Below are 24,355 nucleotides of genomic sequence, written 5' to 3'. Positions count from 1 at the left end.
TTATGTCACAGTTTTGTTATATTTTATTTATTTGCGCGATCTTTGACTTTACACAAGCGACAGTTTTAACGTGCAACGTATGACAAACTCATATTAAAAAATCATAAAACGTGAGAAGACTACGTAAAATGTGGAAAATCCTATCCTAAATAGTCTATACACCAAGGGGTGCATTGATGTTAGATGTCCAATGTTGGTCCAATTTTTCAACATATTACATTGTTAAAAGTCTAATGATCCAAGCAGAAGAGCGATTATTATTATTATTATTATTGAAAAGGTCCTTATGGAAAATGACATACTAATAGAACTAACTAGTGAAGAAGAGATTAAGAATGTGATAAAGGGTCTCAAAAATAACAAAAAGCCGGAAAAAAACGAAATAGAGGCAGAAATGCTAAAAATGGAGGTGAATATCTTCAAGAAATGGCGTGTAACCTTATAAAGAGGATGATATAGGAAGACGAAAATATTCCCAAACACTGGACAAAAGTATTTTTATCCCCTATATACAAAAAGAGAATTATATTGTCAAATAAAAATACTGAGGTTGGATATCTGTTATAGGATCCTGTCCAGGTTGCAAAGAGAGAGAGACTAAACTAATTTGCAGAAGATTTTAGTAATAATTAATCAGTTAAAGATCATATTTTTACACTAAAAGAAATCCAGACCACCTGCTATGAGCATAAGATAGTCGTCCAAGCCTTGTTCATAGATTTTAAACAGTCGTATGATAAGATCAAAGAGAATAAAATGTATGAAACACTGAGCTCCTTGGGGATACCCATGAAAAGTTAATAAGAATTACACACGAAATCATGTGGTATGGAAAGGCTTCTCATTGAATGAATTTGAGGTGAACAGTAGCCATGCATAAAGTGTCATAAAGCGACCCTTTATGCACGGTGCTGTTTAATTTGACACTGAAAATAATTATCAGAAAATGCAGAGAAAAAATGACCAGATCTCGTAAACTAAAGCAAATTATTAAGATATATAAAATTATAAAGAATCAGGTAAGCTATTTTGACCTTAAATAACCAGGATAAGTCAAAGTACACCATACTCTGTAAGTACAGAGCAAAAAGAATATAGTCAATTCAGAGTTCACCATTTTACTTACCTGGGAGTTATTATAGAACAATCATTAGAACGGAGAGCCAGATTGGCAAAGAGAAATAAAAAAGGGAAGTGTAAGATCACTGATGAAATCCAAATATATATCGAGAAAACATCACAGTGGCATATGAGAGTGAAGTTTCGACAATAAAAATATCAGATGTGGAGAAATTGAAACCGAGGAAAAGAAATATGCTCAGAGCTATATATGGTTGGTGGCAAAAACAGGGTGGAAGATTGGGTACGACGAAGAAATAAGTTGCTAGAACTATATAATGAATTTAGCATTATCCGCTTCATACGATCGTGAAGAGTTAGATGGATGGGACATATGATGATAATGGATGAGAAGGATGCCAAAGATGGCCCTAAAACGGAACCCAATCATAAAAAAAGGAAATGACGACCAAGTAAAAGATGTTTTGACATTGTACAAGACGATCTCAGAAAAATAAGAGTTCATGACTGGAGAAAAACAACAAAGAAAGATGAATGCAGGATAATATTACATCAATTTAGAAGAAAAGGAGCATGATTAGACTAGAAGCTACCCAAATGGATAATATGTATATTTTTGAAATATATAATGTTTTATTTGTATTTTAGTCCTAGGTTTACATGGCCTGATAAGCATTAAAAGTAAAAAAGAAATGAAGATACAGCAAGAAACGCCTGAAAATAGAAAATAGAGAAAAGTCAATCATAATACGTGTACAGTTTCTTAGCCCGCCTCTGTGCTTGCCCGTGACGAAGGATGGCGGTTATGCCCGGGACGAAGGGATGGTTTGTGAGCATGTGCGGACTGCCACACCAATATACAGTCCATTTGATCGCAAGATTCTCAGATGTTTTTTCCAATATGATAGACTTCGGGCAACGGCGTCTAGATTACTTCTTGGCGCAGTTGCTCACAGGACATGGATACCGCAGTATATACCTTTACAATATATGTCAGACTTCCGTAGAGAAAGCTGAGAGGTAGGTCGCATTTAATCATGGAAATAGTTGAGGAGATGCTAACACGGTCCGACTTAAACCCGTCAAAAACTTAGAGAGATTATATCAAAGCGATTCAGGCGATCAAGACTGAGAGGAAACCTTCTGCCAACTAGACATTTCTTCAAATCCACCACATGAACGTAGGTGTTTCCTGGGTGGAGAAGATTCGAAACTCCACAATACTAGAACGTCTCAGCAAGACTACTGAGATCATAAAAAGCATCAAGCAGGTTGGAGTATTTCGGACATGTAATGAGAGGTCCCAAATATAGGTTGCTACAAAATATCATGCAAGGAAAAATAGCAGGCAAACGAAGTCCAGGACGAAGAAGAACCTCATGGTTGAAGAACTTGCGAGATTGGTATGGTGTTGATACAGGCATGCTATTTAGGGTGGCAGTGAATAAAATTAAGATAGCTATGATGGTAACCAACGTCCTGAAAGGACATAGTACATGAAGAAGAAGAACGTACGTGCCGAAAGGGATGCGAACGTAACGAAAGCTTGTGCAACGTTTTTCAAAAGTGCCCCGAAGACTACTGCCACCGAATAAAGAGACATGATCCGCTCTTTACGTATCTTCGAAAAGCAGCTGAAAAGAAAGGGTGAATATGCGAGACAGAGCTGCGAGTAAGATGTCAAGACGGTACTCTTAAAATTCCTGACCTTGTCGCGCAGCAGGGTGATCGGGTAATTGTCGTAGACGTAGCGATCAGCTGGGAGGATCCTGAACCTCTAAGTACAGCAGCAGCCAAAAAACGGCGCTGTACACTGAGCCTCGATTTCTTCAGACTATGCACACCCGATATCCTGGGAAAACTATTTGCATGGCACCTCTAAGCGTTGGAGCTCGCGGAACATGGTGCCAGTCGAATTCTCGTATCCTGAGAATTTTTAACCTATCAAGGTTCAACGTTCTCAATTTTATTACTAAGGCTGTCCAAGGTAGAATTCATATTCATAGTCATTTTATGAGGTCTTAGCATAAGTGACATGGCATATTTACTTCGAGTGCAAATACCGGCTTCTGCTTATCACAGGATCTACGCTTATCTAGTTAGGGTTTTACTTCTTGCAAGCACACTATTTGGCATGTTAAAGTTGGTAAAAGCAGGGGGGAGGTGGAATCCCGTTGCGATTACAGCTGGTGAAACAACGCACCATAAAGAGCCATACGCTACTGGTCTGATACTTTCTGGATCGGAACGGAGAGGAACAGAACAGAAGGATCAGGCCGGAACGAGTGACGGGGGTTTGGTTACATGATGAACGTAGCCACCCAACCGGCCTTACCCGGTATGCAAACAAAAAGAGGGACATGGCTCCACTCTTATAGTATTCAGGAACAAGCAGAAAGGTGAGTATGTAGGGATGAGGGGAGCGGTCGACCATGAAGAGATAATAAGAGAGAGTGGTGACCTAATAATCCTTGCGGTTTCAGACATCATCGTAGTCACGTAAGAAGAATCATACATAACCAAAGTTGGAAGGTAATTCTGTGCATCTTCTATGACAGATGTATACTTCTAACATTGCTACAACCTCCCCACGAAAAGTAGAGGAAAAGAAAAGAAAAAGAGTTATGGATAATAGGACAATCTAAATTTAAACACAAGATTAACTTACTACATCCTGGCTTCCATATTGAAACAGTAAAATTCACAAACTGAGAAAGACGTGGAGGGAAACAAACAAGTTGTTTAAACTTTATTGTTTCAAAACTAAGGAACAAAAATTACATCAGTCGAAAAGTTGGAAAAAATATGGTTTGTATGAAAAAATGTACGTTGTCACAATACAAATATTTTATAAAATTGACTACCTTTTCTTATACCTGTGATAGATTTACTTGTGTCTAATATTTTTTTTTTTTCAATAAACAATAACACAACATCAATTTCATAACACTAAACATACATTACAGAATAAAATATTTTGCTGCTCATAATATTTTTTATCAAAGAGAATTTTGAATAAACCACATATTTGAATGATTTATATCCATTAAAAAATATAGGATTATTGATATCACATTTCAAATGTAATGAAAAATGTTTTATCTTTGTATTTCATTGTCGCATAGTTACCCAAATACACACAACCAAAGTTATATGGAATCATCTGGTATTTCTTATTATTTCAAGCGAATTAAAAAGCAAAAACAACATACGAAGTCATAGAATATTTATTTTACAGCAATTTAATCACCAATACACAAAAATTTAAAAAAAAACGGTAAACTCTTGAAATAATAAACTTAAAACACTTGTTTTAAGGTTAATAACATAAAAATGTTCAATTTGAAACGGCCAATGTTTAAATTGTTTTTATTTATTTGCGTTTTTTTTTTTAGTATTCAATGTAACCAGCCCTAACCCTTATGTAAGCTTCAATTTGCGTGGGCATGCTCCTAAACAAATTGTCAATATTTTCTTGTGACAGGTTGTTCCATTCTTTAAGAGCAGCTAGTACTAGCTGTGCAGTGTTTGGTGGATTCTAATTATAATTGTTCTTCTCTGGTGAACTCTAATTCTTCTTTTAAGCAGATCCCACAATTTCTCTATAGGGTTAAGGTCGGGTGAGCAAGCAGGTCACTCCAGAACAGTGATATGTTCTGCTTCAAGGCAGTGTATAATCAAATCATTCTGCTGGTATGTGCAGGCGCATTATCATGCATGAAAATTAAATTTTCTCCCATTGCACATCTCCAAAGCCTAACTAGTTTCTAGAACCAAATCAAAATACCTACGAGCTGCCAAAGTTGGTTGACATTTTGCCAATTTCTAATGTTCCAGTTCCAGTTGGTGTTACACACACAGTTCCAGTGTGTGTAACACCAATTTTTGGTGTTACACACAGACACCGATTTAAACGATCAATATTGAGCTGTCTGTATAACTCGGGAACCCGTAACTATCTACTGCTGTATAGTGCTTTACAAGTAAAGTACGAAGTATTTTTCTTATCACTTGAAACTGAATCACTGAAACAACTGAAACACTTACACCTGTAGCTTCCAAAAGTTGCCTTTGGAGCTGTACCAGGTATTTCAGTTGTTTATTCTTAGTAAGGATGTAACATTTTTATTGGCCCGTTCCGTCTAAAGTTTAAATTCACGTATATTAAATTGCATTCTGTAAAAGGTTTAAATTTGCGTTTTAAGAATCATTCGAAAAAAAAGCACTTGAGTGTATCTTCGATTAAAAATACATAATCCAATCACTTATTTACATTGGGAAGTGTTTTTTATATTGACAAAAGCCGAGAAGCGGAATCCAATCGCCGGTTGGGAGTTTTGTTTTGCCGGAAAAAGATCATCGGAGCGTGAGAAGGAATTCAGTCTGGGGCTGGCATTTGGCCAGTCAGGTACTGGGGTTGTCCCAGTAAGATTAGATTCCCTTCTTGACTTCGATCTAGGCAGTTGAATTATAGAGTTATGGCAGCTTCGTACCTTGGCACCAGTCAAGCGATAAATAGATATTTGCTGGCAAATTATAGAAGCCATGAAGAACTGAGTTACAATATGCCGGTAAAAAGTTTTCAGTTGCAGTGTATGAAGCTTATGGTGAAAGCAGGACGAACTGTAATTGACAAACGGTTTGTCGTGGTGTCCCGACAAATCGAAAAAGGTTGTTTATTTATTTATTTATTTTAATAACTTGGAAAACGAATTTAGATAAACATTGCTAAAATTTTCCAGTAAAAAAGAAAAGAGGAGTGCAAATTTTGTACCTCTATGCCATTAGAAGTTCATCGAAATTTCGTTATATCTTAAATAAATATTTTTTGCGAATGATACTCTCCTAATAAATAGAAAAAAATAGTTATTCCTTTAAAGGTTTAGATTTTATTTGATAATATTCCATTTTTTATTTGGATACTAACCAACAAAACATTGTTTATTCATAAAACTATTAAACTAATCAATAAATAAACAGCAAAATTTAAGTCTATACGAATAGCAAATACATAAATTAATATAAAAGGCAGCCTTGATTGCTTGTCACAATTATTATTATTTATTTTTTATAAATAATTATTTACAGTAAAAATTTCACTGGCTACCATGACAACTGACTTACAATAATGAAGGCTAGCTTAGCACTGGGGTACATACCAAGAGCATTTGGGTTCATAAAGGTAACCTTACATCCAAACATGGCAAAGCTGGAAAGAAAAAAAGCTAAGTCCGTGAAACCCCTAAGACTGATGTCATTTGTACTGAAAACTCTAGAAAAACTACTCGATAGTCGCATTAGGGATAGTGCATTGGTTAAAAGGCCGATACTTCAGTGACAATATTCGTCTAGAATACAGAATTCTCTACAGAAACGACATTGCATCATCACTTAAAGAGGATGGAGTACGTTCTGGGCAACCAAGCTGTGTGCATTTCTTGATATAGAGGGAGTATTGGACAACACCTCCTACCAAACAATTACAAGAACAATTGGGCTGATAGTCCAGTCGGGATGATAGCTTTTAACCTTGCATGACGAGCTGCCTTAAATTTTATTATTCAAACCTTTAGTGGGGGTTAATAGTAGTGTAAATTTAAAATCGCAACTAGATTCTGGAGTTGCGTTAGCCACCATCTTGATTTTAAAGGAGAACCATTTTTGCTCAATATATCCGCCATTTTCAATTTATGACAAAAAGGGTAAGGACTAAAATTGTTGCAAATGCGATTTCCTACCATTTTTTTACTATTTTTTTTTTCGAGCTGTAGACATTTTCCGAGTTAAGGGGGAAAATAGTGGAAGGGGGAGAAGCATAATTATTATTATAGGCCTGGTTATGGACGAGTTGAATTTCAGTCAGGGAAAGAATGTATTAGGCTCTGACTGTGGTTACCGAATGGACTTTAAATGTAGGGCTTAACATAATCAAAATCATGAAATTTACCGGAAGGTTTGGGAAGAATTAGGTCGTTAAAGCCTGAATGGTACTAATCTAAATCTAGTGAGTAAAGTACCTTGGGGTAATATTAGACTCGAGGCTTACTTGGAATCAACAGATAGAACGGATAACCAAGGAAACGATAATTATTTTAATGGTAGCCAAAGGAAGTCATGTAAAAATGTTGGGTTTAAAACCAGACACGTTATATTGGATTTATAACATGGTGTTAACAACAATAACATGCATCGGTAAAATGGAAGCCAAAGGTGCAGCAAAAATGTGCTATCTCCCAATTAAGCAAAGGATAATAACTTGCTTGGCTTGGAATTATGGAATTACAGGGTCTGTCAGGAACATAACAACAGCAGCTATGCACGCCCTACTGGACCTTCCTTCTGTGTATATCATTATAAGAGGAGAGGCGAAAATTGATTATTATAGACTACGGAAAAACCTAAGTAACGTAAGTGCAGTAGTGGTTTAAATGTAAACATTTTTGCTCGACTAGGAGAATTCAGGTGCCAGGTCATCGGGGAATACATGGTAAGGAAATAGCTGACGAACTTGTCAGCAGGGGATCAGACACAAAATACTTCGGTCCAGATCCTCCTTTAAGGGCGGCATAAAGCAACGTGCACGACTGAAAAAATCCCCGAACCGGAGACAACATAATTCTCACTGGTAGATAATACTCGGTCAACTACATGGCAAAATGTATATTGGATAGACATGCGCTAATAGGGCGGAAAGTAAGCAAAAATATCTCAGAATCATAAATCATAACACGCTTCCTCACTGGACATGTGCCAGTCAAGGTACACCTACAACGGGACCGTTCCATGAAGACTTGCATGACTGTGAGGTACTAGATTGCGGACGATAATCACTTTTTGGTGGAGGCTACCAAGTGACTCCAGAAACGCTTAGTACCCATTTACTAATCTTGTACAAGCTGGTGCAAGCTTGCAGAAGTTTGGAAGGGGTGTCATGAATAAATTGAAGATATATAATAAGCTAACTGACTAACAATCGGTGTCTAACTTAACATTACTGCTTTATTGTTATGATTGGATCAGTTAATATTAATTTTGTAACAAGCCAACAAAGTCCTTACAAACTATATATTTATATATATTTATAAAATCGTGCTATAAATTCACGAACAATAAACTGTTGCAACATATTTAAAGCTTCAATCAACAATATATTATATTCAAAAGCGGGTGACACACAAAGCAAAGCAAGTGTTTCAAATTATTTATAAAACAATTATTTGTTTTAATACACAGGATGAATCTAACAGTTGAATTATTTTGTGCAATCAATTACATCACATTCAGTTTATTACAAAAATATAGAGTGAAAAATTTAATATTTTTTGTATTTTTGTGAAATTCACAAGAGATATAAACTGATAAAACAAAATACTGCAAGCATTTATTTAATCAAAAGATGACACAATATTTATAATATATTTATGATGTCATTTAAGTTTGCTCGTCCAATGTTTCATCACTAATGCATTTTACTTAAAAGTTTCAATTGACTTTTACCTGTGGGTAAAATGTAGAGTGGCGCTTTAATATGTAATGTCATCATCGATAAAATTTAACTACCAAATTGGTGCAACTTTCTAGGTGCATCATAATGTAAAAACTAATTCAGAATTTCTCTAAAGTTAACCCGAGATGTAAAAAGTATAGGAAACAACTATGGAAACAAGTTAAACAAGAACGAATATTCAAAAGAATACCCCACCAAGTTAATTTACCATATAGGAGAGTATATCTCTTCCAGATATCCTTGTGATACGCTTTTATATAGCCTCTTCGAGGAATGGGATTATATTTTGGATTGGAGTGGGTACTGATCCGGAATTGGCACCGATAGTTTATTTTTTGGGATCATTTGGTGTTTAGATGCCCCGCTTCGGCAACATCTCGAAACAATATAACAGACCAAATGGATTACATTGTTAAGACTTACAATGCAATTTTCCCCTGGTAATGTGAATACTTCTCGAGAGTGCTTCGGCGAATTTGGGTTTTGAATCTGTGAAGACTCACACGAAATTTTTTGGAATGTTACTGAGACGGACAATTATGGAGGACTTTTGTGTATGGAAAATTACTGTCGGGCAAGCTGTTCTCGATGTTTTTTTGAGATAGGTCTTTGTTCACGCCGGTCATCACTAGATGGAAGTTTTTTTGGAGCTTTCTGGATATGGGGTTTGGATTCTGGGTGAATTTACGTGAGAGTCTGGGGCCTATGGTGACTAAGTTGTCGCCGATGATATGCGGAGTTTAGATTGAAGTTCGTAAACATTGATGGGTTGGAAGGTATTCAAGTTGGCTGCTTTTTCTGAAGGATAGACGATATTGTTTGAGATGAGCTGACTATATTTTATGATTAGGAAGAACTTTCGCTGCTTGCAAATGCTGAGAGGAATGTTTTCTACCCTGTATTTGAATGGATTTTGTTAGATTGTAAAGGTGGTTTGGATATGTAGTGGGGTAGGATTTAAGGGTGGTATCGGTGAAGAGTTTCGGTGAAGATCGGAATTTATCGTTGAGTTGGTTGAGGGAAGGGCTGGATAATTGTAGAAGATAGTTTGGGTAGGGTTTTATGCGGTTATAGGAGCTAGAGATTGGATTGATTGGAGACAGAGATGTTATTGCCCTTGGTGTATAATTTGAGAGGTTTTTGTATAGACCGAGTATTGATTGGGTTTTGAATGAACAGGTAAGCTGATTTAGCGGATTGACTTTAAGAGAGTCCAAGTTGGATCAACCAAGGTTGTGGTTCTTAAAGAATCGGTTAAATTGGCGTTAGTTGTAGAGATTTGGGGGAATATGGGTTAAAATGTAAACATTTGAACTCAAAGGTGGGGTTAGGGTGTTAGAGCATTCGGGAGGGATTAATACCTGCCTCCTGTGTGGTCTCTGAGCACTTTTACAGAAGAGCTTGGTGTATAGGTAAGCGGATATTTCAGGTTGGTGCAGGTCGATGACTTCGAACTCGGCTTTAAGTATTGTGAAAAAAAAAAGATTTTCGAAGTAGATATGGTTTACGCAAGAGAGAAAGACAACGGTTGCCTTGTTTGCTTTGAGACAGTTGGTAGAGAAATACGGCGAGAAAAAAATAGAGCTACATTTGGTATTTGTAGATCTTAAGAAGGTGTAACCACAGTTCTTAGACAAGAGCTATGGGGATGTATGAGAGAAAAATGGGTTCCTGAGATGTACGTAAGTCTCGTGAAGAATATGTATGAGAGAGTATACACCAAAGTAAGGACTTGTGTCAGATTGACCGAAATGTTTCCAGTGATGGGGGGTTTACATCTAGACTCTTCACTGAGTTCACCTGTTTAATCTCGTTGCAGATGTATTGACGTCTCTAAGGGAGGAGGCTCTTTGGTCAATGCTCTTTGCTGATGATATCGTGTCAGTAGAGGAGATCAAAGATATATTGGAGGAGAAGTTGGAGAGTTGGAGAAAAGCTATAGAAGAGGAAGGGCTTAGCAGGTCGTAAACGGAGTATACGTGGTTAGGAGATAGAGGAATGGTTGGGGACATAGAATTGTTTGGAGAAAAACTAGGAAGAGTAGGAGAATTTAAATATCTTGGCTCTTACATAACGGGAAATGGGACACTAGATCTAAAAATTGCCCACAGGATATAGGCTGGTTGGTTTAACTGGAAGCGAATGAACGGGGTACTGTGTGATCCAAAAATCGGGGAAGGGCTGAAAGGGAAGATGTACAAGAGTGTGGTAAGACCTGCGTTGGTGTACGGCGGTGAAGTATGGCTTGTAAAGAAGATTCAGGAAAAAAATATTGAGGTAGCTGAAATGGAAATGTTACGGTGGATGTTGGGGAAGACTAGAAGGAACAGGATCAGAAGCGACTTGATTAGAGACAGAGCCGTGGTGACACGGTCTCAAAAAAGATCCAAGAACAAAGTCTGCAATGGTTTGGTCATTGACCAAAGAAGAAGAAGAAGATTTGGTGCCAGAAGACTTAAGAGAGAAAGGTTTAAGTAAAGAAGACCCGATGAACAGAAATGAAGAAGAAGAAAAAGATCGAAACGTCAAATTAAACTTACTTTAAAGTAAAATTACGGCTTATTCCCAATAAAAATAGTAAATTATTTATTATTATTTACATAGTTATTTCTATATAAATTTTATATTAATACTGGAACGCACGTGTCCATGCTGGACACGTCTGGATACTTTACCGACCAATGAAAATGTTTTATAGGTGTTCAAATTAACTGAAGTATTGCAGCTTTCAACGTATGGATATAAAGAATCGATTTTATGTCAACATAATTTGCATAACATCCAGAGTCTATTACATTTAGAATATTAATGGTCGTCTTACTGATATAATGATCAATTTTGATCATTAGTTAATAATTTACAGTACAATAAAGTATGAGCAATATACTTTCATTATTACAATAACAATAAAGTATCTGAAAGTTCCTACTATTTTCTTGATAGTTAGACGGAGACGTATATTAAACATTTAAACACTTATGTAATAAAATCTATATAAAATTATAAACTATTTTTAAACTTCCATAATTAGAATTGTTATTAATTAATATGATTCTTTTAGCGTTTTATCAAATCGTACTTCACAAAATATAAAAACAAATAATTATGAACATCAAAACGTTATCTTCTACAAAATTTATCAACTGTTGATTTACCCTGCATAGTTAGTTTAAAAAAATACACGACATAAAAATATCAATGTTTTCCTACGAGCTTTCGAAAATGTTTGTCTTTGGTATAAAATTGTATGCAGTATTAGTTGAGTCTATCTAAAAATATAAACAAAATATGAAAATGTAGCACGTGTAAGGTATTTTAAGGAAATAAATTTGAACCGTTATAAATTCATTTTTCTCCACAACATATTATACTGTCAATATACTGATTCAAAGGAAGATGAACTACCAAACGCGTTAATGCTACACTAGTATCAAAGGTGATCTTCAGTAATCTGAAACAGACCATCAAAGAAAGAATGAGTTTTTGTCGTGTAAAAATACCTCCAAATCTGTGAATGGCATCAGAAGAGCAATTTTATGTATGTAGTAAGTAATGCTACACTAGTGTGCAATATTATCTCCAGTTATCTTAGACACATTTTCAAAGACGTACATTACGGATTGATGGATCAACTTAGTTGTTCTCTGTTGGAGAAACAACACAAAGTACAAACAGTTGCGTGCACAATCACTTGCACGCAACTGACCCGGCCGTTCAGACGCCCTTTTATGAATGGACAATATTTATTTGTACGAACGGGACAAGTAACGTAAAGTAAGTACATTAGACGTTACTAACGTTACTCATAAGTACCAAATGGGTAATGAAGTAGTCCAGTGTTTGACATCCGTCAGGCCAAGTTTGAAATATGCACGCGCCTCTCCCTTATCGTGAGCAAGGAATTTTAAATAATTCTCGTTATAAATAATTGAATGGATGTTTCATCATATGGAACACGGATATGGAACTAAGATTCATTGTATATATATATATATATATATATATATATATATATATATATATATATATATATATATATATTATTGTGATATTTAAAGTCTTGGTGCGCCAAGCAATAATTAGCTAATTAATTTTTTTGATTAATTAAAATTATTTAAATGATATGATTATGACTCTATCACAATTTTTAATTCTTTTATCTCAGGGTTAAATTCGTGCTTCAATATCTATGCTATTACATGTGAAAGGTAAGGTCCAGAGAATACCGGAATAATAAAAAACACATATGATCTAACACTATATATTGAAATAAAAATAATGAAATAATTCACACTCAAAAGTTTTCAATAAACAAATCTCATATAAGGATTCTCAAAATTTTGTTCTCCTTACGTGAACAATCAAAATTTATGGTACAAACAATATTAATTGAAAACTCAAAATCCCAAACTATTCTAACTCTCCTAATCAAAATATTTATATCCTTTCTAAATTACGAGTAAAAATTGTGTTATCAATAAAAGAAAAAAAAAACTGCAGAAAACAAAAATATCTCTCTCTGATGATGAGTGGTCCAAATCCTTGTTCCTTGTAGACTGTATTATCTCCTCTCAACCGCTCCCTATGTAATCAGCAATCTTACAACAGATTGTTGCAAGTATATCGTCCTTAATGATCTCCTTCAAAAGCAAAAATCATTCAAATTATGATAGCCTTTCTCCTCTCGATAAACTGAATCTCTCGTTGGCCCGAGTGAAAAATGACTCTTGGAATATCTTCTCTTTACGATAAACTGAATCTCTCGTTGGCCTGAACAGTGACTCTTGGAATATAAGTAGGAAAATATGACTTACAATATTTTGCTGCTTCAGCTTCTGTCAGATACACTAACTCCACAAAAACTCACTAACATTCAACACTACTGCTTGCTACTTCTTTGGAACCACCAGAGAACAATCACTGTTCCTCTTACAGACTTGGAAAATCAACTGATTATATCTTTTCTCTCTCCCCAATCTCGCTAAACTCCCTCCTACATACTTATCCCACCTTTTTCAATCTCCGCCAATCAAAACTCGTCACAATTCCCCCATTTTTTCATTTCGATAACAAACAAATTTTTACCTATAATTATAAATTTCCTAAAACTTATTTACAAATAATATTTTTCTATAAATCTTAAAAACTAACAAAAACCTCTTTCTATAATCCCTTCTATTGTCTTTAATCTCTGCATTAATGGATTTTGAAAAACCCCGTTCAATTCTTTGGCTTTCACTTAAACTTATGCGGGTCACTCAAGTATAACAAAGAAATGATTGATGTAAAGCTTACATTTTGTTTAGTACAGGTAATTCAAGAAATTAATAACTCTCCTTCTTCGAAATGTTTGTTGGATATTATCCTACTTATCTGAATTATTTTGATGTTATTGAATTTTGAAATATTTTTAAACAAACCAATATTTTTCTCGATTTTACATATCATAACAATATATATATATATATATATATATATATATATATATATATATATATATATGTTTCATCGCTAATGGCCCAGGTGGTTAAAGCTATTATAAAGCAATAACCTACAATAAAGTTACTTTAAAGCAATAACACTTCAGCAATATATCATAGAGTCAACCCAATAGAATACAAACGAGTCAATAAAATCATTAGAAAAAAGTGCAGAGAAGCTAAAGAAAACTGGATGTCATTCAAATGCCTAGAAATTGAACAACTTCAGAAAAGATACGACCAATCAATGTCCATAAAAAAATGAAAGAAATGACAGGTAGACACAGAAAGAGACAAGAAACAATATTAAGAAATAATAACAACGAGATAATTATAGGTACAGAAGACAAACTGGGGAGATGGAATACATTCAGGGAGATGGAATTCTTGACAATGATAGACCTTGTTCCCCACCATCCGCGGATGATCGAATAAATGAAAAAGGTCCAAAAATAACAAAAGAAGTTATTTATGCAGTAAAAGCTCAGAAGAACGGAAAAGACACCGGTCCAGACAATATCAATGTCGAAATACTTAAATTAATTACAGACAACGAAAGTAACAGCCTCAACTTAATAACAGCACTATTCAATAAGATATAAGACACAGGTAAAATACCATCAGACTGGCTAAAATCAACATTCGTAACATTACCAAAAAAATCCAATGCCTCACACTGCGATGACTGTCGAATACTAAGCACGATGTCTCATGTCCTTAAAACTTTTCTCAGAATCATTCATACACGAGTTTACAAGAAGTGTGAGTTTCAGATGAGTGACTCTCAATTCGGATTTCGAAATGGATTGGGAACACGAGACGCTCTTTTTGCCTTAAATGTGTTAACACAACGATGTAGAGACATGAATGTAGATTGTATATGCATGTTTTATTGATTACCGAAAAGCATTTGACTGCGTTAATCATCAAAAGATGATCGAAATTCTGAGAACAACTGGAATTGATGAACAAGACTTGCGAATTATCTCAGAACTATATTGGCACCAAACAGCAACAATTGAAATAGAGAACACAACATCCGAAGATATACGAATCCGACGAGGAGTGCGACAAGGTTGCGTCTTATCACCACTATTATTTAATCTGTATTCGGAATCTATATTCAGAAAAGCATTAGACGAGGTTCAAGGTGGAATCAATATTACCGGAACTAGCATAGACAACATCAGGTACGCTGATGGTACCGTCCTAATAGCAAGCAACGCACAAGAACTACAAAATATAATAAATGCGGCAGTTCGTCATAGCGAAATAATCGATTTAAATCTAAATGTTTCCAAAACTAAAATTCTGGTAGTTTCAAAGATACCAAAAAACGTACATTTGTACGCCAAGGGACAAATAATAGAACAGGTAACTTCCATAAAATATTTTGGAGCAAATATCAACAGCCAGTGTAACCCAAAAAAGAAATTTTGTCAAGAATCGAACGAGCGAGGAAAACAACCATGAACATGAAAACATTTTTTACAAGATCAGACCTTAGTCTAGAGCTCAGAATTCGAATAATCAGATGTTACGTTTTCTCTTTTTTGCTGTATGGCTGCGAAAGTTGGACAATGGACTATATACAGACGGATGCTAAGAATTCCATGGATACAAAAAGTTACTAATGGTGACTTACGGCGCATGAGTAAACAAAAAGATCAGCATAATCAAAGAGAGAAAAATACAATACTTGGGTCATGTGTTGAAGAGGTGGAAGATATGAATTACTTTTAATCATATTGGAAGGTAAAGTGCAGGGCAAAAGATCAGTTGGAAGACGCCAGAACTCGTGGCTGAAAGACCTGAGAAGATGGTTTGACCGCTCACCCACAGAAATCTTTCGTACAGCAGTTTCCAAAGCTACGATTGCCATTTGGATCACCAACCTTCGAAAGGAGACGGCGCAATAAGAAGAAGAATATATCATATAATTAAACTATTTTGGCAATAAAAAAGCGAAGAGACGAATATTACACAAATGATCAAATAAAATCTATAGAATTGCAAGTAAAGATATAAGGAGAATATGCGAAATCGAGCGTCGGCTTTTCGATAGAAAAATAAAAAAAAACGATCACGGAACTATTCACAAAAGACAAAGTAATCCGCCTTAATACAAAAGATGAAGGGAGACAAATGTTGGTCATTATGATTGTATTGAATCGACAGCCGATATATCCTGGATTTTACTAAATTTAATACTATACTATTACTTCTGTTTATAATATATGACATTTTATGATATCTGAACTTCGACCTATACTCCGGTCTTCTAGTTGCATATAAAATATTTTCGCTCAAAGGAAATTCTAATGGGGACGAAGACTCTGAAAATGTTACTAACTCAAAACCTCAAAACAGGATAAACATATTTTGCATACCGATACACGCGACCTAAATCTCAAGAGAAATATGTCCCTTTCAAAGTTAAATTACAATTCCCTTTGAAGAGAAGTGATTATAAAGTGTATATATGATTTCAGTATACACAATTTTCGATAAAATAAGAAAATAAAGTGTGCGAGGAAAAGAAAAAATTGTGCGACAAACTAAGTAGAAATGATTTCCGTAAACTTGAATTTATAAGGATTGTGAGATTTTACGGCCATATTTTGTAATAATACAATGGTTTCTGGGCTTATATGTCTTGGTCTGGAATTATTTCTTCGTGACGGTTCATTTGCGACAAATATTAAATATGAGAGTTCTGCCTTCAAGGACGATCGTTAAGTGCCAGTGATTTACAAAATATTGTGCCTTGACAAACTCACTATGTAACGTTCATAAATATCAATAAAGAGCAACCAACAAATAGTCGAAAAATATAACAAACCATGAAAGAAATTAAAACGGTAGGCAGAAGGTATATAATGTGAATCATAGAAATTAAAATATAGAAAACCTTACAAAGAAGTAAAGACTTCTGATGTATGGTGGTATATTTTATTATTAAAATATGTATTTAAAATTTATCCAAAGAATTACAAATATCTTCAAACCGTTTTCGGTCCAATCGGACCATCATCCGTGAAACATCTAGTTGAAACTAGCTACCAATTTAGGTGTAAAAACCTTTAGACTACATAAAAATCATATTATACGAGGCATGTTTTTTAAGTAAGTACCGTTTTGCGATTCCGCCGCCGCAGCGCTACGGTCGGCGTTCAGCGCATGAGCGCTGGTTACCTACATCTCTTGTCTACGCACTGACGCCATTACAGTCTGATTCTTCATTTGATACTTGTTTACTCCAGTGTTTAAGATGCCTCCAACAATCGTGAGTCACGCTGATTGTGAAGTACGGGCTGTTATACGATTTCTTAGTGCTAAAGGCGTAAAACCGATCGATATTCATCGTGAGATCGTTGAAGTTTACGGACAAAACATTATGAGTGATGGAATAGTAAGGAAATGGGTGAGAGCATTTAAAGATGGCCGCACAAATGTGCATGATGAAGAACGGAGTGGGCGTCCTTCGGTCGTTAATGAAAATTTGGTGCAGAAAGTGGACGAAAAGGTGAGAGAAAACAGACGCTTTACAATTTCATCATTGTCTGACTGCTTTCCTCAGTATTCTCGTAGTGTTTTTATCGCATTGTTACCGAGAACTTGAATTACCGGAAATTGTGTTCACGTTGGGTTCCAAAAATGTTGACGGATTTGCACAAAACCCAACGTTTAGGCAGTGCATTGACTTTCCTTGAGCGGTACCACAGTGAAGGTGAAGATTTTTTAGACCAAATGGTTACTGATGACGAATCGTGGGTGGCTTACGTCACACCAGAATCGAAACAACAATCCATGGAATGGCGACATTCATCATCATCCAAAAGAGTGAAGTTTAAGCAAACAATTTCTGCCCGGAAAATCATGTACACAGTTTTTTGGGACAGAAAAGGAGTATTGCTAGTGGAGTTTCTGCCTCGTAATGAGACCATCAATGCAGCGTCTTATTGTGAGACATTGAAAAATCTGCGCCGTGCAATCCAGAACAAAAGACGTGGAAAGTTGTGTAAGGGTATCGTTTTGCTGCATGACAATGCCCGTCCACATGTGGCTAGTCAGACCAAAGATCTCATCAAATCATTTAAATGGGAAACTTTAGACCATCCTCTAGAACTCTAGATACAGCCCTGATCTGGCGCTCAGCGACTACCATTTATTCCAGCACTTGAAGAAACACCTGGGCGGTCAGCGTCTTCAAGACGATAACGAAGTCAAAACATTTGTGATGCAGTGGTTAACAAGTCAGGCGGCAGAATTTTATCAGGAGGGTATTCAAAAACTGGTGCCGCGTTATGACAAGTGCCTCAATATTCACGGAAATTATGTAAAAAAGTAGATTAAGGTACAGGCTTTCATGTAAAAATAAAATTATTGCCATATCTTTGCACGTCTTTTTTTAATTCCAAAACGGTACTTACTTAAAAAACACGCCTCGTAGTATAAAATTGTAATGACACAACGTGGATGTTATAGGATGTCACTTTAAGGTAACATACGAGGTGTGTTCAAAAAATACCCGGAATTTCCGTTTTTTAAAAAAATATTTATTCGTCTACATTAATGTTCTTTACTTCAAAGTAGTCCCCATCAGATATTATGCAGTTGTGCCAAAGCTTCTGCCAATCCTTGAAATACTTATCAAACTCGATCTTTGCGACAGTCTTTAGTTCTATCAGCAATGCGCTTTTAATATCATGTATGCTTGTGAAACAACGGCACTTTAAAGTTTTCTTTATTTTTGGAAGTAGGAAAAAGTCACACGGAATCATGTTTGGCGAATATGGAGGCCAGGACATCATTACAGTATTGTTTTGTCCAAAAATTCATGAACAAGCAATGAAGTGTGAGCTGGTGCAATATGGTTATGCAAAAGCCATGAGTTGTTTTTCCACAAATCCGGTCTTTTTTTCGGATTACTTCATGGTGCACTATGCCATTAATAACAAAGAATACAGTCAGCATAACCTTCACGTTCGACCGCACTTGTCGAGCTGTTTTTGGTCTTGGCGAACCATTGCATCGAACATGTATCAGTTGCAAGTTGTTCCCCCAACGTATGATATACTCGTATTCGTTAATAACAATAAAAACGACTTATTGCGCTAAATAAAAAAAGGTTGATATATTTTAGAGTATCATTGTTCTCGAATACAACGATATTATTGATTGCAAAATCGGTTTAAAGCTTATCTAAGAGATAACAGGTACTTAATAGACCAGTATAGTGTTACAAGTCCTAAACTTCAACGTGCCTCATCATTAACCAGAACTTATTTAATAGAATAGAATTTCTCCAGTATATAAGACCAGATATTTTAATATAGCGAGTAATATAGTAATTTTTAAGCAATAGTTTGCAGAATATCATAACCCTTGTACAAAGTTTAAATAAATCAGTGTAAATAATTCAAACCGCAAGTTTACTTCTCGTTACAATATCATGAAATGAAGCCTAGGACGCCGTTGTTTGACAATTAGGTCAAATTATTATAATGTTTTGAAAGTGACATAATTTCGGATCAAATACAATAACTACAAAATATTTTCACCAACATTGTCAAAAGCTCGTAGAGTAAATAAAAAAAACTCGTAAAAGCTCTCACCTATTGTAGGTTGATATTCTTGTTGTGGAAGCAGGAAACACGTCAGTACGGTCTTACCAGTATCCGGATCGGTATCAGTTTGAAAGGTGAGCAGAGATTGTGCCTGGTTTTCGCTCAGCCAAACAGCCTTCAAGCTTAACTGTAGAAGCGTATAGGGTAGATAAGGCAGCCTGTTTCCAGAAACGTCCAATACGTGGAGTCTTCGGCAGTTACCGAGAGTGTCCGGCAACATAGTAAGTCTGTTATCTCTCAAACTTAACACGCCTAGTTCACAGAGATTGCCTATGTCTTCGGGTACAGAGGTAAGACTATTTCTATCGACGTTCAAGTTCGTCAGTTTGATTAATTTTCCAACTTCTACGGGTAATTCACTTAAAAAGTTTTCTGTAAGGATCAGTTCTTGTAGATTGTGGCAATAGCCTACGTTAGAATTTAAAGAAGTTAATCTATTTTGGTCTACCTTCAAGATGGTAAGTTTTTCTAACTTTCCTATGCCATCCGGCAGAGTTTCTAATACATTTTGAGATAAATGTAAGTCAGTTAGGCTTTCTAAGCCCGCAATATCTTCTGGCAGATACTCTAGGCGATTTTCGGATAAATCTAGGCATGTTAGATTACTCAGTTGACCTATTTCTGGAGGGAGACTTTGTAATTGATTGTGGTCTAACCATAGTTCTTGAAGTGCTGGCAGTTTTCCTATGTGTGATGGCTAAAAACAAAAGAATATGTTTTCAAATGTCTCATTGGTTATAATATTTTAGATTATGAAAAGATAATATGTTAAAATTGGATAATAAGGATGTTTAAATCTAAAGAGCAACCTAAGAACAAAGATTGATCATAATCAGCTCAGGATCTTAAGATATTTTTAAAACAATAGAGAAACAATACAAAAACAATAAAATAGACTTTTTAAGCTCATACTCTTAACCCTTTCCGACACGGCGTACACTGTAGTGTACATATACTTCAAATGCTAGTAATGGGCTATTTCCGAATCAACTCTCTGTAAGTCATGCGGCACACTGTAGTGTCGTATGACAAATTGCATATAAAATCGACGCATCGCATCACATCAAAACGTTTACCTTCTACTGTTTTGTGTAAAGTGACCATTCTTAGTACAGTGAATATCACGTTGACGTATAACCTCAAATTATTTATAAGTTTTTCTCGTGTTTTTTGCGTGTTTATCAAACTGTTATATTTTTCTCGAGTCTATTGTAATTTCCGGTAAGTTATGAATTATTGGTTTCTTAAAAAACTATTTTGATAGATATTTTATTATATTTTGATAGCATGAAGGTTTACAAATATGTACTTTACAGTGTACATGATGACTGACAGACGGTACTGGAAAAAACCGTTAACTGAGAAGGAACTTTATGAAATCATCAATGGAGATAATTCCGATTTAGAGGAACTAGATATGGAAGAGGATAATTACTTTGAAGATCGTGATATGCAGTGTAGGGGTAAGTGGGACTCTTCTTAGTTTTTTATTCCTTTTTATTTAGCAAAATTGTGTGATATTAGAGTACTGTTGTTTGTAGATGAGAATGAATTGGTGGAAGGCGATATATGTGAGGAACCAGAAGAAGCTGCGCTGATTGAAATTGTGTCCGAATCACATGATATTCAAGACACGCCAATGCAAGAAATACACACATGTCAGACAGAACACGAATTTGCAAGCGAATACCTGAAGTCACAAAATTTAATTGAAAAAGAACAGATCAGTTGGACAAAGGGGATCTATGAAATGTCAAAAAATATTCAGTTTTATAAAAGTAAGAAACAAGAAGTGATAAGTTTACCCAGTCCAGTAGAAATTTTTTACCAGTATTTCACGGATGAGCTCCTCAATATCTGCGTAGAAAAAACAAACTTATATGCTGTTGTTAGCTCTGTGCCAAACTTTCCCGCTACAAACATTGCAGAAGTCAATACATTTTTTGGAATTCTGTTAATAATGGGTAATTTGAATTATCCGAGAGTCCGAATGTACTGGGAACAAAAATTTGCAGTTCCTCTAATATCTGAAAATATGCAAGTAAACACATTTTTCAAACTACGAAATACGATGCATTTCACTTCCAACGAAGATCAACAGCCGAAAGACCGACTGTGGAAAGTACGCCCCCTTTTCAATACCATAAGAAAAAGATGCAGGCAGTTGGAACCGGAGGAGGTATATAGTATCGATGAACAAATGGTTCCTTTTAAGGGTGCTGTGAATATTAAACAATACATTAAAAATAAGCCGACGAGATGGGGTATAAAATTATTCCTATTATGTGGGATAAGTGGAACAATATATGATTTCATCGTCTACCAAGGTGCAAATACAGAACTGAAGGCAGAGTATATGTTGTTTGGCCAGTCTCCGGCTGTAGTAATGCACCTATCCGAGCAAATACCTCCAGGAGCACAACTTTATTTTGACAATCATTTCAGTTCTTATTGGTTATTTCAATGGTTGTCAAAGAAACCAATATATGCCGCTGGTACAATTCGGTTGGACCGCTTTTCTAAACCACCTTTTACTATAAGTCAAGAGAATAAAAAGAAACTTTCCAGGATTTCGTCGAGAACGTTATCTGCAGAAAATCTGGTGTTGTACTAACCAAGTGGATTGATAGCGGAGTTGTTACTCTGGGTTCTAATTTCGTTGGAGTAAGTTCTTCTGATGTATGTCGAAGATGGGATAAGAAGATAAAAGAGTATATTGAAGTGACACGCCCCAAAGTAGTTTCTCTTTATAACAATGGGATGGGAGGTGTTGACAAGTGCGATTTTCTTATTTCTTTGTACAGATCGTTTATCAGAACAAAGAAATGGACTGTTCGATTAATGTCACATGCTGTTGACATGGCTGTCACCAACAGCTGGTTGGAATATAGAAAGCAATCGGAGGAGCTGAAAATACCGCAAAAAAATGACATGGACCTTATACATTTTCGACAACACGTTGCTGAGGCAATTATTTTGGCAGTAAAAATACCCAGCAAAAAACGGGGGAGACCAGTTTCAAATAATCCTCTACATCCTCAAGGTAGTTCTCCTGTAGGTAACGCAGCAGGTCCTTCTGGTAAACAAGTGCGTCCGATTGAAGATATTCATTATGATAACTTTAGCCATTTACCGACTTTCTGTGACAAAATCGCTCGTTGTAAAGGAAGCAACTGTGGATCAAGAAAGTATATTCGTTGCACAAAATGTCAAGTATCATTATGTATTGCTCGAAATCAAAACTGTTTTACAGATTTTCATACCAAATAAATAGTTTTTGTCAATTACAGTCTTATAAATAAAAATCATTTCATATTGATATGTGTCTGTTAATCATTGTGTACACTGCAGTGTACATGACGTAACTTCAGAATGTCAAATTTGACAAATTTCCTGAGGAGCTTAAAAATTGTAGAAAAATATTTCTAATAATCGCTAAAACTTAAAAAAAATTATATATCGTTTTAAAAAAATCGTGTCGGAAAGGGTTAAAAATGCACTTATTTTATTAACGTATTCCTGTTATCAATACTCACCAATTCTTCAATTTCATTATCGCCTAAATCAAGTCTTTCGAGGTTGGTCAACTTCGACAGAGAAGAGGGCAATTCCTTGAGCAGATTTTCTCTAAGTTCGAGTGACGTGAGGGACGTAAGTTGGCCGAAATCCTGAGGCAGCGACGTGAGCGACATATCGTTGAGACCCAAAACGCTGAGAGACTTAAGGTGGATGAAGGCCGGCGGAAGACGGGGTATGGGATTAGAACTGAAATCTGCAACTCTGAGGGAACGCAGCTGGCCGATGCTTTCGGGGATGTCAGGGATATCTGAAAACAAAAAAAGATGTTAATAAAATATAACAAACTATGATAATATTAACAAATATTTATTTATTTATTCAGCTTAACAGTTGCCAAATGGTACCAAAATAATGAAGTATAAATTTGAATAACCTGCCAAATGTATATTTAGTGTGTAAAAAAGTAATCAACAAAATATATATTAGTAGATTTAAATATAACTATAATTAGTAATAAAAACTATTAGACATTAGAAACATTACTGAATAAAATCACAAAACTTAACAATTAAAATCATGGACAAAAAAAAAGTAAAAAAAAGATTTGATAATATAAAGGATCAACTTTATAATATATATCCAGTCACAAAGAATTTTAATATCACAGGATTAGTTTATTAAACATTACCTACTTCACAGATCAAGATTATTTCGAAATATCTATCAAAAGTATTCAGTAAGTACGGAAGAAGGAACTGTTAACTAATATTTATATATCATATCAGAGCACAGCCCCAAGGACTAGGAAATACATATCACTAAGACCAAAACAGACAGGGCTGCATACTATCACCATTATTGTACAAAATATATTCTGAATATATAACGAGAAAGTCCTAGACTAGTGGGATGGAAGAATCACTATGGGAGGCAGAAAAATCAGCAAACTGCGATACGCAGATGATACACTTATACTAGCGAATGAAGTTGAAATGATTACCATCACTGAACGGCTAAGACGGATAATTTTTTTATTTTTATTTACGGTATTTATATTAAATTTTGTTGTCGGAATAGACACAGCACTACAACTACAGCGATTGCGGTAAATTCGTGGAGAGTACAACGATTCTCTGCGA

The 24,355-nt window shown here is 35.4% G+C and overlaps 1 protein-coding gene across 7 annotated transcripts in view; it reads right to left on the bottom strand.

Moving 5' to 3' along the window:
• The window catches only part of scrib (scribble planar cell polarity protein), a 417,253-nt gene that overhangs the window by 301,180 nt on the left and 91,718 nt on the right, over nucleotides 1–24,355 (bottom strand). For all 7 annotated transcript variants that reach the window (XR_011950110.1, XM_072523901.1, XM_072523904.1 and 4 more), the window contains exons 3-4: nucleotides 23,234–23,523; nucleotides 19,686–20,394 (exon numbers count right to left, since the gene is read on the bottom strand). Coding sequence is in view for 6 of the 7 variants with exons in the window: in XM_072523901.1 (XP_072380002.1) it covers nucleotides 19,686–20,394; nucleotides 23,234–23,523 (999 nt within the window). In the remaining variant the exon portion in view is untranslated. The remainder of the gene's footprint in view (nucleotides 1–19,685; nucleotides 20,395–23,233; nucleotides 23,524–24,355) is intronic.

This window comes from Diabrotica undecimpunctata, chromosome 2, assembly GCF_040954645.1.
Source record: "Diabrotica undecimpunctata isolate CICGRU chromosome 2, icDiaUnde3, whole genome shotgun sequence".
In the NCBI taxonomy this organism is placed as follows: Eukaryota; Metazoa; Arthropoda; class Insecta; order Coleoptera; family Chrysomelidae; genus Diabrotica; species Diabrotica undecimpunctata.
This window is presented reverse-complemented; position numbering and strand designations above follow the sequence as displayed.